At 45.5% G+C, this 15156-nt stretch overlaps 1 protein-coding gene across 6 annotated transcripts in view; it reads left to right on the top strand.

Moving 5' to 3' along the window:
* The window catches only part of MRRF (mitochondrial ribosome recycling factor), a 38514-nt gene extending 36546 nt beyond the window's left edge, over positions 1-1968 (top strand). For all 6 annotated transcript variants that reach the window (XM_029614407.1, XM_029614408.1, XM_029614403.1 and 3 more), the window contains 3 exons: positions 135-226; positions 732-891; positions 1454-1968. In XM_029614407.1, coding sequence (XP_029470267.1) covers positions 135-226; positions 732-891; positions 1454-1537 — 336 coding nt within the window. In that variant the 3' untranslated portion in view covers positions 1538-1968. The remainder of the gene's footprint in view (positions 1-134; positions 227-731; positions 892-1453) is intronic.
* Positions 1969-15156: the final 13188 nt, after the last annotated feature.

Raw genomic sequence — 15156 nt, forward strand, 5'->3', positions numbered from 1 at the left:
TTCCTGATCATCCTGGTAACAAATGTAAATGTTTCCATCGCCTGGCTAGATGGATTGCCAGCTACAGACAGCACTCTGGCATCTGGGAACGATTAGTTACTAATTCTTCTTGTGTCTTTTGATCTGCTGTGCAGAATACAGCTGCAGCTGTGAAGGCTCTGAGAGAGAGTCGAATGAACCTGAATCCCGAAGTTGACGGGACAATAATTCGCGTGCCGGTTCCTAAGTATGTAATTATCGGGCATGTTTTTAAATGTAACTCGTTGACTTCTAGCAGATTATTTTAGACTTTGGCGGCCCCCACCTTGTAATTCCTGGTTACCTTTAGCTTGTTTTGAGTTAGTGTAACCTGCATGTTGAAATGCCTCCATCACTCTTGCAAACACATTAAGATGGACAGAGAGGTGCGAACAGCATCCACCTAAAAACCTGCTCAGTTGCTCTGAGCTGTCAGTGGCTTTTTCTCATAGCCCCAATAATATTACTGGGCTGGGAACGCCCAGGACTCCCATCTTCATGGTTCCCACTCCTGTCCTAAAGGTGCATGTCCTGCCAAGCCAGCCACATTAGAAGCATTCATATAGCCAACTAAAGTATTGCATTCTGACATATTGGTCTTCTGTTTGGTGCCAAGTGATGGTTATACTCATTCAACATTGTGTGCGTACAAATGTTCAGCTTCCAGGAGATTTGGCTTTTCTAGTGGTAAAGTATTTTATTATTATTTGCAGAGTAACCAGAGAACATAGGGAAAATCTGGCAAAACTTGCAAAGCAACTAACAAACAAGGGGAAAGAATCCCTGCGAAGAGTTCGAAGCAGCGCCATGGTGGACGTCAAGAAAGCAAAGAGTACAGTTTCGGAAGATGTGATCAAGCTAATAGAAAAGCAGGTGCTGTGTATTCCCCATTTCTCTTGAGGAGTCAAGTGTGACCCTTTTTTATATCTCAGTTACCATAACTCCCCTCAGCGTAAGATCTGTGGAGCTAAGTAGGGTTGTACCTAGATGGGAGGCCACTAAGGAGGACCCAGGTGCTGTGGGCTGGAGAAGGCAATGGCCAACTTTATGAGGAATCCTCCCAGGAACATCACAGATACCGTAGGGCTGTGATCACCCAAGTCCATAACAGACAAGGCACCACTACCACCGTTGTTCCTTTCTGTGCTCTTGGAGAGAAGACTTTTAAACTTTATGCTTTAAAAGAGATAGGGTTTGATTGTGTAGCTCTGGGATGCCATTTGCTGTTGATTTTTATGAGTGACAAATAAGAAACAGGGAAAAATGTGTTAACTTTTTTTTTTTTTTGATGTATTCTTATTTAAAAAAAAACCAAAACAGATAGATATCCTTGCTTGCTCTTAATGAAAGCCTCGTAATTTGGATTTATTTTTTTATTTTTTAAGAAAAAGCTCTGGTTAAAATTGAAAGCTATGTCATTGCATCTTTTTTGCAGATCCAGCAAATGGCAGATGGATCCATGGTAGAGATGGATAAACAGCTGACAACGAAGACGAAAGAACTGCTAGGTTCCGAATAAGGACTGACATTCCTGGTTATCACACAGTGGCACACACGAGAACAGCTAGAGCAAGTCTTTACAATGCATCAGTACTTCTTTTCGGGTGATCAGCTGCTGTAAGACCCAAGACTTTGGCCATTTTTGTCTTACAGCTCACATGTGCTTAGTCTTCTGGGTACAATTGCTGCTTTGTATATCTATTTACTGCACAGAAAAATTGGAACAGGGATATGATCTTTCTGTAATGAATGGCAAAACACTAGGGGTAGATTTTAAAAGGGTGCGCTCGGGCGTACATATGCACGCGCTACCTGGTACAAGCACTTGTACACCCGATTTTATAACTTGCAGGCGCACGCAAGTTATAAAATCAGGGATTGGCACTGCCTTCCCCCGTTCCCTTCCGCCTAGCCTGACCTTCCTACCCCTTCCCCTAACCTCCCCTCCCAACCCTTGTCTTACCTTTTGCGCCTGCCTCTGGGCAGGCGCAAGTTGCGCACGCTGGCAGCCTGCCGGCACGCGATCCTCTGACACAGCAGCAATGGCCGCTGTGTCGGAGGCCTCTGGACCGCCCCTTTTTGCAAGCCCCGGGACTTACACGCATCCCGGGGCTTTACGCGCATCGCTGGGCCTTTTTAAAATAGGCTGGGCCTTTTTAAAATAGGCCTGGCGCGCGTAACCCCCCCTACGCACGTAGGGCTTTTAAAATCCGCCCCTAAGTTGGCCATCATTATAACCAAGCACACAATGTATCAATAGGAAAAAAAAAAGGGGGAGGGTTAATAAGTCATTGTACCTTAGTAGGGCAGAGTCCCAGAAGCTTTACTGGTCCTAGATTAAATTGCATTCCTGTTTAGATCAAGATACCTCTAATTGGTCCAATTTAAGAATAATCCATCAGTGTTCAGGTATATTTTAAGCAAAATAGAAAAATGGGCCTCAGGCAGTCCTCAGATTTTTTCAGTTGTATGACGTGCAAATACTATGTGTGCTTGCACTAGTGGACACAAAATTATATGAGAAAATAGTGAGTCTCTTCCTTCGACTCTCTAAATCTTAGCCAGAATAAGGTGACATTTTTGAAAGAGTATCAGACACAAGGGTGCTCAGCAACCTTGAAAGCCGCTGGGCTAATGGGATCAAAGGTAACAAAGGTTCAACTGTGAAAATGATATTTTCAGAATTGTTAAAATGCCAGAGTGGAATGACAAAAAATCACAGATACAAAATAGCGGGGAAACATTACCTCATACCCCCAAAAGTTCCACAATTTGCAGCAGTATCTTTGTGTTAAAAAAATACTGTCTCAAAATGTGGACCTGTGCCAGTGTTTTGGCGATGCCCACCTCAGGGGACACTCAGAATGCCAGAGCTACTTATCCAGAGCAGTGCGGGAGTCCTGGGCAGCACGGTCTCATGCTTAGATTCCAAATTGAAAAGATGCAGCCCAATGCCGCCAGCCAAAGATTGGTTTTCTAACACCGGAAATTGACATCGGCGTGCGGACAGCCTCATTCTGGTTTTGACAGTCAGCTGGGCTGCCCATAGGAATGTAGAAGGGAATCCTTCACATAATCTAAGAACACACCAAGGGAGAAGAAAGTGAAATGCCTGCAGCGACCTGTAGCTTACATGCTAAGACGTCATCACAATCGGAATTTAACCCTACAGGTTCTAAAGTATTCAGACGATGTATCCATTACTGCTCAAACCCTGAACAGTCTTGTTGGAAAAATCCCCCTCCATGCCAGTTAGGAAGAACCCAATCTAATGCACAGAAACACATGACTGTGTGCAGGATCCATTCTGCAATTCTGTCAGCAGTGCAGATGACTGGCAGACGTCCCCTGTGGCAGGCATCGCTGAAACACTGTCTGGCGTCAACTCTGACCTGGCTCAGGTCTGTTTTTGGCACCAGTTTATTATATTTTATTTAAAAAAAAATTGATGATGTTATGTTTGAGCAAACATACTGATGCTAATTTGGGGACTTTTAGGCTAAGAGGTACTACTTCCACATTATTTTTGTATGTGTGATTTTTAATCATATTACTTTTGGCATTTAAAAAATTCTGAAAAATACTTTCATGTTTAGGCCTTTTGCCCGATGCATAAATGTAACATATTATCGTAACAATTTTCAAAAGCCATTTACACATGTAAAGTGCACTTATGGGAGTAAATGCTGTGGACAATTCAATGGCAAATATATTGTAGCAATTTTCAAAAGCCCCCTTACTCGAGTAAAGTGCATTTGGTTGTGTAAAATCCAGTTTTACACATGTGAGTGCTTTTTAAAATCAGGCCCTGGGTCTTTAGGGGTAAATGATTGTCTTTGCAGGTTGCTGAGCATCCTTGTATCTAAAGGTCCCGCACAAAAACGTTGCTTTATTGGGGAAAAGATTTAGAGAGTCAAGGGAAGGGCCTCGCCCTCTAGTCCTATAACTTTGTGTCCACTCGTGTGTGAGCACACAGTGTTTGAACATCTCACATGTGTGGCAGTTTTTTGAGCATTGCTTGTGGCTCTATGTTCCATGTTGCTCTATTTACTGGGACTGCTTTTTTTTTTGTATTTTTGTGATTATTTTCTCTCTAGGTCAAAGCCTTCACTAGGGCTTGAAGCTGTCAGATTGGAGACTGAAATGGGTGTAATGGATTAATAAATGTGTTTTTTCATTATTACATCATGTGCTTTGCTTCTACAGTACCTGCTTATTGTACCGAACTTGTAGTGTACACATCTGGAGCATTTATTATATTACAATCCACCCTACCCCCCCTTTTTACTCTTGGATAGGACCCGATATATTAAACATTTTCCCCGTAGACACATATCTGGCCCATAGTTTGGGGTGCATTCTCTTTCTGTTTTAAACTTTTCATTACCTATTGGTATCAAAGATGTATGCTATGTGATGTTCTAATGGTGTCAGCTAATGGCAGAAATACGGTATGGCAGGATGTTTCCTGTTTTTTGCTGATGCCTTGGTGCATAAGGCTGTGAACTACCGTGTGTATTAGCACGAACTTTATGTTTCCCTCTTGAGTGCCATCTCTTGATTCTTGTGGCATCCTGCGATCTGAGGAGGAACACATCCTGAACATTGTGCTCGATTTGAACTGTGCCGCAGATGCATATCAAACCGGCTATAAAGGTGGAAGTCACACACAGACCCATCCCACCAGGGGCAGCTCAACAGTTTCGTTCTTACATGGAACTTTCTGCCCCCAGAGGAACATTTTAATTCAGTTTTCATATTTACCACTGTGAATACTAAAACGATGCCCTTCCTTCCCCCGCGTTTACTGAGGTCCCATTGTGACTTCTGGTTTTGTTGCTGCAGTTATAATTGAATGAATGTGTGCACAGATGTCAAATGTAAAGAAATAGGATAAAACAATACAAGCTGAAAGGAAAATAAAGGAACTGAAAGTATCTCCTGTGAGACTGTAGTCTGTTGTATTTTGCTTTCCGTGCATATTATACATCACAGGCCAGGCCCATTGTGCTTACAAACTAATGAAAATGAGTGAATTGGGTCGGAAGAGACCCCGCCCAATTTTTGTGACCAGGTCTGTCCCCCTGCCCTTCTTGCAGAGCAAAGAACTTCTTTCCATGCTGTGAACCAAACCAGAGGCTGCTGTCCCCCTGCTGTGATAATCGCAGGGTATGAGATATTGTCCTTTTTGGCAGTGTGTGACCTGTGACATGATGTGGCTCTCTCCCATTAAGCTCTGTAGGCTTTCCTCCTTTAGAATCCCCCCTTTAAAGAAACTTAATTCACAACTGAAGGCGTCAGCTCTCTCTGCCAATAGCAGATCTCTAGCTCATTCATTTTTATGTATTATGTATTGTACTTATTTTGCTCTTAGGGAGAGTAATTTTCAGTAGTCCATATAGGAACAAGTCTGGAGGAACATGTAGCCCAAATTTTCAAGATGGGCTCAATTGCGGAGTCCATGTTGAAAATTCCTGGGTTTTGCTGGTACATGCAGAAAGTTGCACCTTTTCCCGAGCAGGTGTAACTTTCCTCGTGTACATTTACACACAGAGGAAGTCATTTTCAAAAGGATTTATGTGCAAAAATCTGGGTTTTACATGTGTATGTGCACTTTACCCGTTTAGGTGGGCTTTGGAAATTGCTACAGCATTTGCCATTAAATTGTCAATAGATTTTACTTGTGTAAGTGCATTTTAAGGGGTAGATTTTCAAAACTTACGAGCGTGCGTCCATGTGCGCACGCTACCTGGCACACACACATGGACGTGCGATTTTATAACATGCGTGCGCATGTTATAAAATTTGAGTCGGCGCGCACAAGGGGGATACAAATTTGCTAATAAGCGTGGCGACGCTTCGGGACCTTCCCCAGTTCCCTCCCAGTCTGCTCCAATTAAGGAGCAGACTGGGAGGGAACTTCCAAATCCCTACCCTGCCCTCCCCCTATCCCTTTCCTAACTACCCCTAAATTTTCTATTTTACCTTTTGATTCTGCCAAGGAGCAGGAGCAAGTTGCACATGCCGGCACTGCGGCAAATGGCTGTTGTACTGGGTGTCTCTAGCCCCCTCCCTGGACCACCCCTTTTTAAAGCCCCGGCACTTACACTCGTCCCGGGGTTTATACGCGTGACCGGGCCCATTTGAAAATGGGCCCGGCGTGTGTAAGGCCCAGCCACGCGCGTAAATCCGGGAACCGCATGCATATGTTTTAAAATCTATCCCATAATTTTCCTTGCCCAGCCCTCCCCTCTTCCATGGATGATTTTCAAAAACCAATTTAATCATATAAAGTTGAGGTTTATAACAAAGGTATATAACTCTTGTATAGAACGAAACTGATGGTCCCTGACACGGGACCATATTTCAAAGAACTGCATTGGGAGGGACTACATTTTGGCTGTAATGATTTCAAAAGTGGATTGAACAGTTGATATACTGTTTCTCACAGGACAAAGCTGGCTGGTAGTCCTCACATATGGGTGACATCACAGGATGGAGCCCTGTATGGAAAACTTTTCTGTCAAAGTTTCTACAAAGCTTTGACTGACATTGGCACACTGAATGCACTGAGCATGCTCAGCCTGCAATTATCCCTGTGAGCCACAGGTGTCTCCCTCAGTCTTCTTTTTTCCGCTCTGCAGTAAGCATAGCGGTTAGGAGCTCTGTGAGAAATTCTAATACTTTTTCCTTACAGAAACACTTAAACCTTTACTTCACAAACACTTTTCCCTGCACGGGTCTCCCTTTGCGTACGTTTATTCGACGCTCGGTGAGTACTATGCTCTGTTTTTTTGGTCGGTTCCTGTCACCTTTCTGGCCTGCCAACCGACTGCGACCTTCCCTCTCCCTATGTTTTCAGTTAGCCACACATAACCTCCAAGTGTCCCTCTGTGACACTCTGCCTGGTTATTAGCACTAGTGGGACAGGGACTTCCATGGTTTCCATTGCTGCCAGGACCCCTGTTGATTCAGATCCTTCGATTCCTCGGTACCCTCGCGCAGTTGATGCCCCATCGCTATCGTCGGTACCCCCTTCAGACCGTCCTGGATTCTTAGATGCCATCGGTACCCCTCCCCCGCGGTACACTGATGCCATGGGTCCCTGCATCGTTTCTATCAGTGCCATCCATGTTTTTCATCCATGGCACTGATTTTTCCTTGGGTTTTTCCTTGGGTTTCATCAGTGCCATCATTGCCCGGATGGATGCCATCGACGTACACCTTGTCTCGTCGATGCCACCATCGCCCGGGGCACTTCCATCAATGCCCAGGACATTTCCATCGATGCCAGGTCCATTCCATCAATGGCCATCCATGCCAACATCAATTCCATCGATGCCCATGTCCGTGGCTTCGATGCCATGGATGCCATTGGTGCCCGAGTAGATCCAGACAGCCGTGGCCATTCCGTCGATGCCCGTGGCCATGCCACCAATGCAGTCGGCGCCCACCTTCATACATCGATGCCCTCGACGCCCACGTCATTTCCATCGGTGTCTTTGATGTTCCTATCAAAGTGGTCATTGACTCCGTCAATGCTGGTATCATTTTTCCGATGCCAACGATGTTTTTTCGATTATTCGATGCCACATCATTCCCATAGATATGTACGCCAATGCCGTCAGTGCTTCCGTCACTGTCATCATTGCTCTGGCCGAGTCATCGTTTTTTCATATATATTTTTGATGATGCCCTCGAGGCCGCTTCGGCCGCCATCGACACCGTCAATACCGACATAGCACCGCCAAGTAATGCCCTCGCCTAAACACAGTGCTCCATGCTTTGGGTTCTTATTAAAGCCTCGTATTAGCCTACGACACTACATAGTGCCAGGAGCAGTGCAGGCATGCTGACAGTCCGTCATCAGTCGCCATCCAAGACAGCGAGGGCATCCATCTCGGCGCTGGGGAAAGACCGGGCCGAGCACCGTAGCATGCATCATCACCGACACAGTGACCGTCTGCCACTGATGCCATCCAGCACATTGGTGCTATCCTTCTCGATGCTGGACAATGCTCGGGCCGAGCAACATCACCACTGCCATCGACACTGTTCCGCACAGTATTGGCAGTCCTTGGTGCTCCAGAAACACTGGAACGAGTTCCGAAGAATTCTGCACTGGCATCACGAGACATCGAGCCGCTGCGACGAGGGCTGGGTTCACGAGCTGTTAATCGACTCCCCTGTTCCCGAGGCGTGACCCACCGACATCAGTGGGGGATTGTGGCCCTCCACAAAATACTACCTTGGTAGCGCCAGCCTCGCTCAACCTGTCTCCTCTATACCTGCGCCACCATACCAGGCTTCAGAGTTGAGACGGGTGTCTACTCCCTCAATGGCTCCTGAAATCCATGGAGCCAGCAATCTTCATCGGCTCGTACTTCGGCGATCCACGTTGGATGGTAAGTACCCGCTTCTGCGGCATTCCCATTGAGATGTTTTCTCTAATTCGAGCCACATGGTTCGAAAAGTTCTAGGTCATGTATTAGTGTCACATATCGCTATGCCAGCTATGTCAGCCACAATACCAGGAGAACCTCTCTATCATTTCTTTGGGATTGCATCAGGGCTTCCTTCCTTTTTCAGCAATGAGGCTCTGTACTGATTAACGCTCTGGCTTCTGGTTTCTGCTTCAGAACCCAAGTTCCAGGTGCATTCGCTGATCTGCTAAACATGAGATCAGCAAATACTGCCTCAATTGCAAGTCCACTTCGAAGCCTGACGACAGGTCTCGATGTCTCCTTGTGCAGCACACAGAAATGTGGGTAAGACTTTACCGCTCACGCTCCCGTGGGAGGTTACATGATATCCAGATTACATCAACCCCTCCAGTTGGACACCTCCTGGTCTTCCAACTGGCCGGATATCAGAGCGGCCACCCCATCTTGTACCAAAGTTCCCGGTACACTCCCCCAGATGCTACAAAGCGCAGAGGGGAGGGGGGGGGGGGGTTGGGGAGTTTTAATTACACTATTCTTTCTTTCAATAGAAAGTAGTTACTCTCCGCCCATCCTGGACCTCAGAAATACCAACTTTCTTCAGAAGGCACAGGTAAAATGGTATCTCTCGTTACCATGCTTCCATATCGCAGTAAGTACATTACCTCTAATCTTTCTATGTGCTTCATGGTGAGTCAACATTATTACAATCCCAAGCTCTGCCGGTTACACCAGCTTCGGCAACTGGGGTATTCATTGAATCACTGTCGGTGACTGCTGTTTCTCTGCGGAGTGCAACATCATTCACGCTTTTCCTTGCATGGACAGCTGCATAACCACAGTCAGTACATGCAAGGAGCTCTAACTTCTTCATGACTTGCTATACATTTACTAACTGGGATTACTGACACTGCCATAAATCCCTTATACAACACTTCTGGACACCACAATCACAATGACCTTCCTGTTCAGCATACGGGCAGACATTCTAATATAGAAACATAGAAATGACGGCAGAAGAAGACCAAGTGGCCCATCCAGTCTGCCCAGCAAGTTTTGCACTTTTGCATTTTCCATAACCTCAGCCCCTCGGTTCTTCATTGTCGGGCCATGGAGTTTTTCTACTATGCACTTTCCTCATAGAAAACTGCTTTGAGTTAGATTCAGTGAAATTCCATTATCAGTAGGTCTAAGCTGTTCAACCGCTTTCATCCCTCATCCATATTGCAGATCTAGAACCAAAACCTAGTCTGATTCTGCTCATGCTCACATTTACTCAGGGTTGTAAATTTTGACCTAAAAACTTCTCAACCCAATATGCGTCTACTCCAGGCACAGTTTCACATGAACTTCCTGGAGCTTGTAGCCATGCGTTATACCCTTATGCCTTCCAATACTGCTTCTGCAACAAATCTTTGTGCATACAGACAGACAGCATAGGGACAATGTGCTTTCCAACACACAAGCACGCATAACCTCTTAGCTGCTCTGCAAGGAAGCTGCGCAGTTCTACCTTGGCCCTTGATCACTCCATGTATCCTCGGGCCACTTATCTAAGAGATTTACTGAACGCACTAGCAGACATTCTCCATGTAGGTTTCCATCCTCTCGAATGGTCTCGGACTACGTGTGTAGCGGGAAAGATCTTCTAACGCTGAGGTCAACCGAGCTTGCCCTCTGCGTCCGAATCGAACCATACGGTGCACAGATTCTACTCCCTACACATGTTTCCAATGCGTTCCCATAGACTCCTTTCTTCCATCAAGGGCCTCTTAAATGTGTGTCTTTTGCTGCCTCTTATAGCCAGCACTCTTCTAATGTTGAACCGGGATGGAGTTCACTGTTCTTCAGACCCATGTCCTGGCCAAGACCAGTATGCTTCCCATACTTCTCAATCTATCACACCAGTAACCAATTCGCCTTCTCACAAGTCAGTCTGAAATCGTAGATCACTGATGTTCTCAGGTACTGGTAGCATCACAAAACCTTCCACACCTAAATCCTACCATTCAAAATGGCATGATTTACCACATGACGCCACCACTCTTCTCTTGCTCCCTCGGATTCTGCTCCCCAGACATCCTCCACATATGTACACCTCTGTTCCAGTTAGTGTATCGTTTGGGAGTGGGGATACCCGATTAAAGGTAAACCCCTTCTGAGTCAGCTTACAATGGATTATCCACTGATCAAGCCGCCTCTATTTTCACTAGTCACGGAATGGAACCTATATCTTATCCTTATAAGTCTCATACGTTCTCCGTCCGAGCCTTTCCATTCCTCTCATTTCACAGTTTGGCATGGGAAAGTCTTTCCCTCATAAATGTCATTTCTGCCAACAGGGTCAGTGAGTTACACACCTTGTTACATACTCATCCGACCCTGCGTTCCTCCGTGACCAGGTGGTTTTACGTATTCAACTTCATAACTTTCTTAAGGTAGACGTTGCATCTCACCTTACTCAGAATATACTCTGTCCATTTTTCCCAACATTTTTCCCTCTCTCTCACCAAAGCTAGAGGGTTTTTCCACTCCTTGGACAGTAATAGTGCACTTGCATTCTATCTAGATCGCACTACATTCCATAGGAATTCCACCTAACTCTTTCCTTCTGTGGCAAGAGTCAAGCTGCGAGTTCCAGTGGGCAAACAGACCTATTCCTCCTAATTGATGGTCTGTATCTCTTTTCCTACCAAAAAGCAGGCATTTCACTACAACACTGTGTTTAACCACACTCTGTTGCATCCGTCCCAGCCTCAATAGCTTCCCCTCAGCCGGTGCTGCTTGTACATATTTATCAGGCTGCAAACTGGAGCTCTCTCCATACCTTCGCAGCCCATTACTGCTTAGATACGACTAGCCGGCATGCTCCATGTTTGGCCAGTCCGTCTACTCTTATTCTTCTCAGTTTAACTACCCAACATCCTTCCACCAACCCGTTACGGGTTTCAGGATGCCCTCCGTTCCAAATTCCACCCCCGTCATTTCGCCTTTCGCGCATCTTGGGTGCATTTGGTGCGCACTCGGGCATCCTCAGCTTGGTACTCACCCATATGTGAGGACTACCATCCTGCTTGTCCTGTGAGAAAGCAAGTGTTGCTTACCTGTAACAGGTGTTCTCATAGGATAGCAGGATGTTAGTCCTCAGGAAACCCACCCGCCACCCCGTGGAGTTGGGTCTGTATACGTTTTTACTTTTATTTTAATTTCGCTTGCGCTTTTAGCTATAAGACGAGACTGAGGGAGACACCTGTGACTCACAGGGATAATTGCAGGCTGAGCATGCTCAGTGCACTCAGTGTGCCAGTGTCAGTCAAAGCTTTGTAGAAACTTTGACAGAAATGTTTTCCGTACAGGGCTCCATCCTGTGATGTCACCCATATGTGAGGACTAACATCCTGCTGTCCTGTGAGAACACCTGTTACAGGTAAGCAACACTTGCTTTATTTCACTTTTAAAATCATTGCAGCCAAGATTTTGTCCTTCCCGACACAGTTCTTCGAAAGACGGTCCGTGTCGGGGACCATCAGTTTCGTTCTACACAGGAGTTATATAACTTTGTGAAGTAAATAAATGTTCCTTTTTGGATAGCACAATGTTAGGCTAGTGAAGTTTTACCAAACCTCTTTTGTTGCTTGTGGACTTACTGGTTTAGGATTTCCACCCTTGTCCTATTGCTTCTTAAAAGATTATAATTTAAAATAAGAACATAAGAAATTGCCATACTGGGTCAGACCAGCATTCTGTTTCCAACAGTGGCCAATCCAAGCTACACGTACCTGACAAGTACCCAAGAACTATTGCTTGGCTCTGCGGGTCTTCTTTTAGATCTTTAATACATTTAAATAAAGCATATTTAGCATTTGCTGTTTCATGTTTGCAAAAATCTGCATTATATCTAGTGCTGCTCATTCACAGCATTCATGCTCCCCATAGGACGATTGCATCTTTAATCCAAAATCACATGACTCCTGCCCTGTTCAATGTTGTTATCCTTCTCTCTACTTGGCAGCTTTTTTGCCTAAGCTTCACAGTTTCCTGAGTACTTTGCAAAAATGTTGCATTTTTCTTATGAGCTATGAACTGAAGTGAGTTAAGGCTTATTATTTTTTATTAGTATTTCCTGCAGATTAGGTATTAGTGAGGATTTCTTTTATATTGTTTTGCTTGTACTTTTATCCAATTATGTTGTTTTTATGTTGTTCTCTGTAATCCACTGAGGGTAGAAATGAGGAGTAGTGGAATAGAAATGTTTGTAAATAAATAACCACAACTACTACATTTGCCAGCACTGGGATCCAGACGAGCAGAAATCCTGAGAACATCTCAACCCTGCAATCCAACATTCTCCTCTGAAGCAAGATGAAACTGAGCAAAACTTCATAGCTGTATCCTGTTGAAATAAAAAACACAAATATCCAAACCAGCATGCGCAGGCAGCAAAAAAACATGCTGATGCCCTGATGGCTATGCCATCCATTCAAAAGGCAACCATACAGCCATTAATAAAAATAATAACAAAAGCATATATAGACAAACTGAGCTGTAAGACAAACTGTCCATTTATGAGGAAAATGTGGAATTGTGGAGAGGGTTTTAACTTGGGGAAACAAGGTTTTTCACTCTTTTGCCCTCCAGTTTCTTGAAGATCTGCTCGCGAATGTTCTGCTGAGAGGGCAGGAAGACTTTATTAGTGAATACTTTAAAAAGAGGAAAAATTATTATTCAGTTCCTGCCTTTCTATGCAAGTATCCAAAATAAGTTGGAACAAGAGTAATAAACATACATCAATAAACAAAAAATATACAATTAAATAAAACAATACAATTATGAAAGTATCAATCAGGTTAAAATATGATAAAAGATGTCAGTAACTCTAGAACAAGACAAAAAACAGGAAATCAGAATAATACATTTTAAATAAACTAAAATCTCTTAAAATCATAAAATTAATAAATTATAGAATCAAATGCTTGTTGAAAAATCTCCAGAAACTATCAACCTCCAAAAGGGAGTGTAAAACCTTACAATCTGAGGCATCTCCTTATGAAATACCTCTAGCCTCCAGAAAGGGTATCTGTCAGCAACTAGGGTATGCATGTATGTGCCAGTGCACATGCACACTAGGGATGTGAATCGTTTTTTGACGATTTAAAATATCGTCCGATATATTTTAAATCGTCAAAAATCGTTAGGGCCACGATACAATACCAATTCCCCTGATTTATCGTCAAAAAATCGTAAATCGGGGGAAGGGGGAGGGCAGGAAAACCCACACACTAAAACACCCTAAAACCCACCCCCGACCCTTTAAATTAAATCCCCCACCCTCCCGAACCCCCCCCCCAAATGCCTTAAATTACCTGGGGGTCCGTAGCGGCGGTCCATAGCTTAAATTACCTCCGTAGCCTTAAATTACCTCCGTAGCGGCGGTCCGTAGCTAAATCGGGGGAAGGGGGAGAGCAGGAAACCGGCACACTAAATCGTGTAGTCTTCAGCTGGCGCCATTTTGCAAAATGGCCGCCGCAAAATGGCGGCGGCCATAGACCAAAACGATTCGACGCAGGAGGTCGTTCCGGACCCTTGCTGGACTTTTGGCAAGTCTTGTGGGGGTCAGGAGGCCCCCCCAAGCTGGCCAAAAGTTCCTGGGGGTCCAGCGGGGGTCCGGGAGCGATCTCCTGCCGCGAATCATTTTCCGTACGGAAAATGGCGCCGGCCATACGCGTATGGCCCCCTCGCTGAACGACCTCCTGCAGTCGATCTCCTGCCGGCGCCATTTTCCGTATGGAAAACGATTCGCGGCAGGAGATCGCTCCTGGACCCCCGCTGGACCCCCAGGAACTTTTGGCCAGCTTGGGGGGGCCTCCTGACCCCCACAAGACTTGCCAAAAGTCCAGCGGGGGTCCAGAACGACCTCCTGCGTTGAATCGTTTTGGTCTATGGCCGCCGCCATTTTGCGGCGGCCATTTTGCAAAATGGCGCCGGCTGAAGACTACACGATTTAGTGTGCCGGTTTCCTGCTCTCCCCCTTCCCCCGATTTAGCTACGGACCGCCGCTACGGAGGTAATTTAAGGCTACGGAGGTAATTTAAGCTACGGACCCCCAGGTAATTTAAGGCATTTGGGGGGGGGGGGGGTTCGGGAGGGTGGGGGATTTAATTTAAAGGGTCGGGGGTGGGTTTTAGGGGGTTTTAGTGTGCCGGCTCACGATTTTAACGATTTTCACGATACTTTACACACCCAAACGGCAACAATACGATTCCCTCCCCCTCCCAGCCGAAATCGATCGTTAAGACGATCGAGGACACGATTCACATCTCTAATGCACACCCCGCCTGCACCTAGAAATGCATTCACCTAGCTTGGAACTAAGCTATGTGCGTGCATTCCTAGGGACAGGCGGGGTGGCATATGGGCTGGCACATACATGCATACCCAACTAGTTACTGACAGACATCCATTCTGGAGGCTAAATGTAGCTCAGATTGTACACACATATGCTTCACTGTGAAACTCCAGCAGACACAGGGGCTATTGGCAGGGCAGCAGGGAAACACAGCTGTGGGACTAGAGGGAGCCAGAGTGACCTGGACAAAGAGGGCCACAGAACCTGAGAGTGTTACAGCCACTATGATAACTCCCAGGAAGTATGTGTGTGGGTTATAGACACAGGAGATTTCAACCAGTGATATCTGCT

Source organism: Rhinatrema bivittatum, chromosome 8 (assembly GCF_901001135.1).
Source record: "Rhinatrema bivittatum chromosome 8, aRhiBiv1.1, whole genome shotgun sequence".
In the NCBI taxonomy this organism is placed as follows: Eukaryota; Metazoa; Chordata; class Amphibia; order Gymnophiona; family Rhinatrematidae; genus Rhinatrema; species Rhinatrema bivittatum.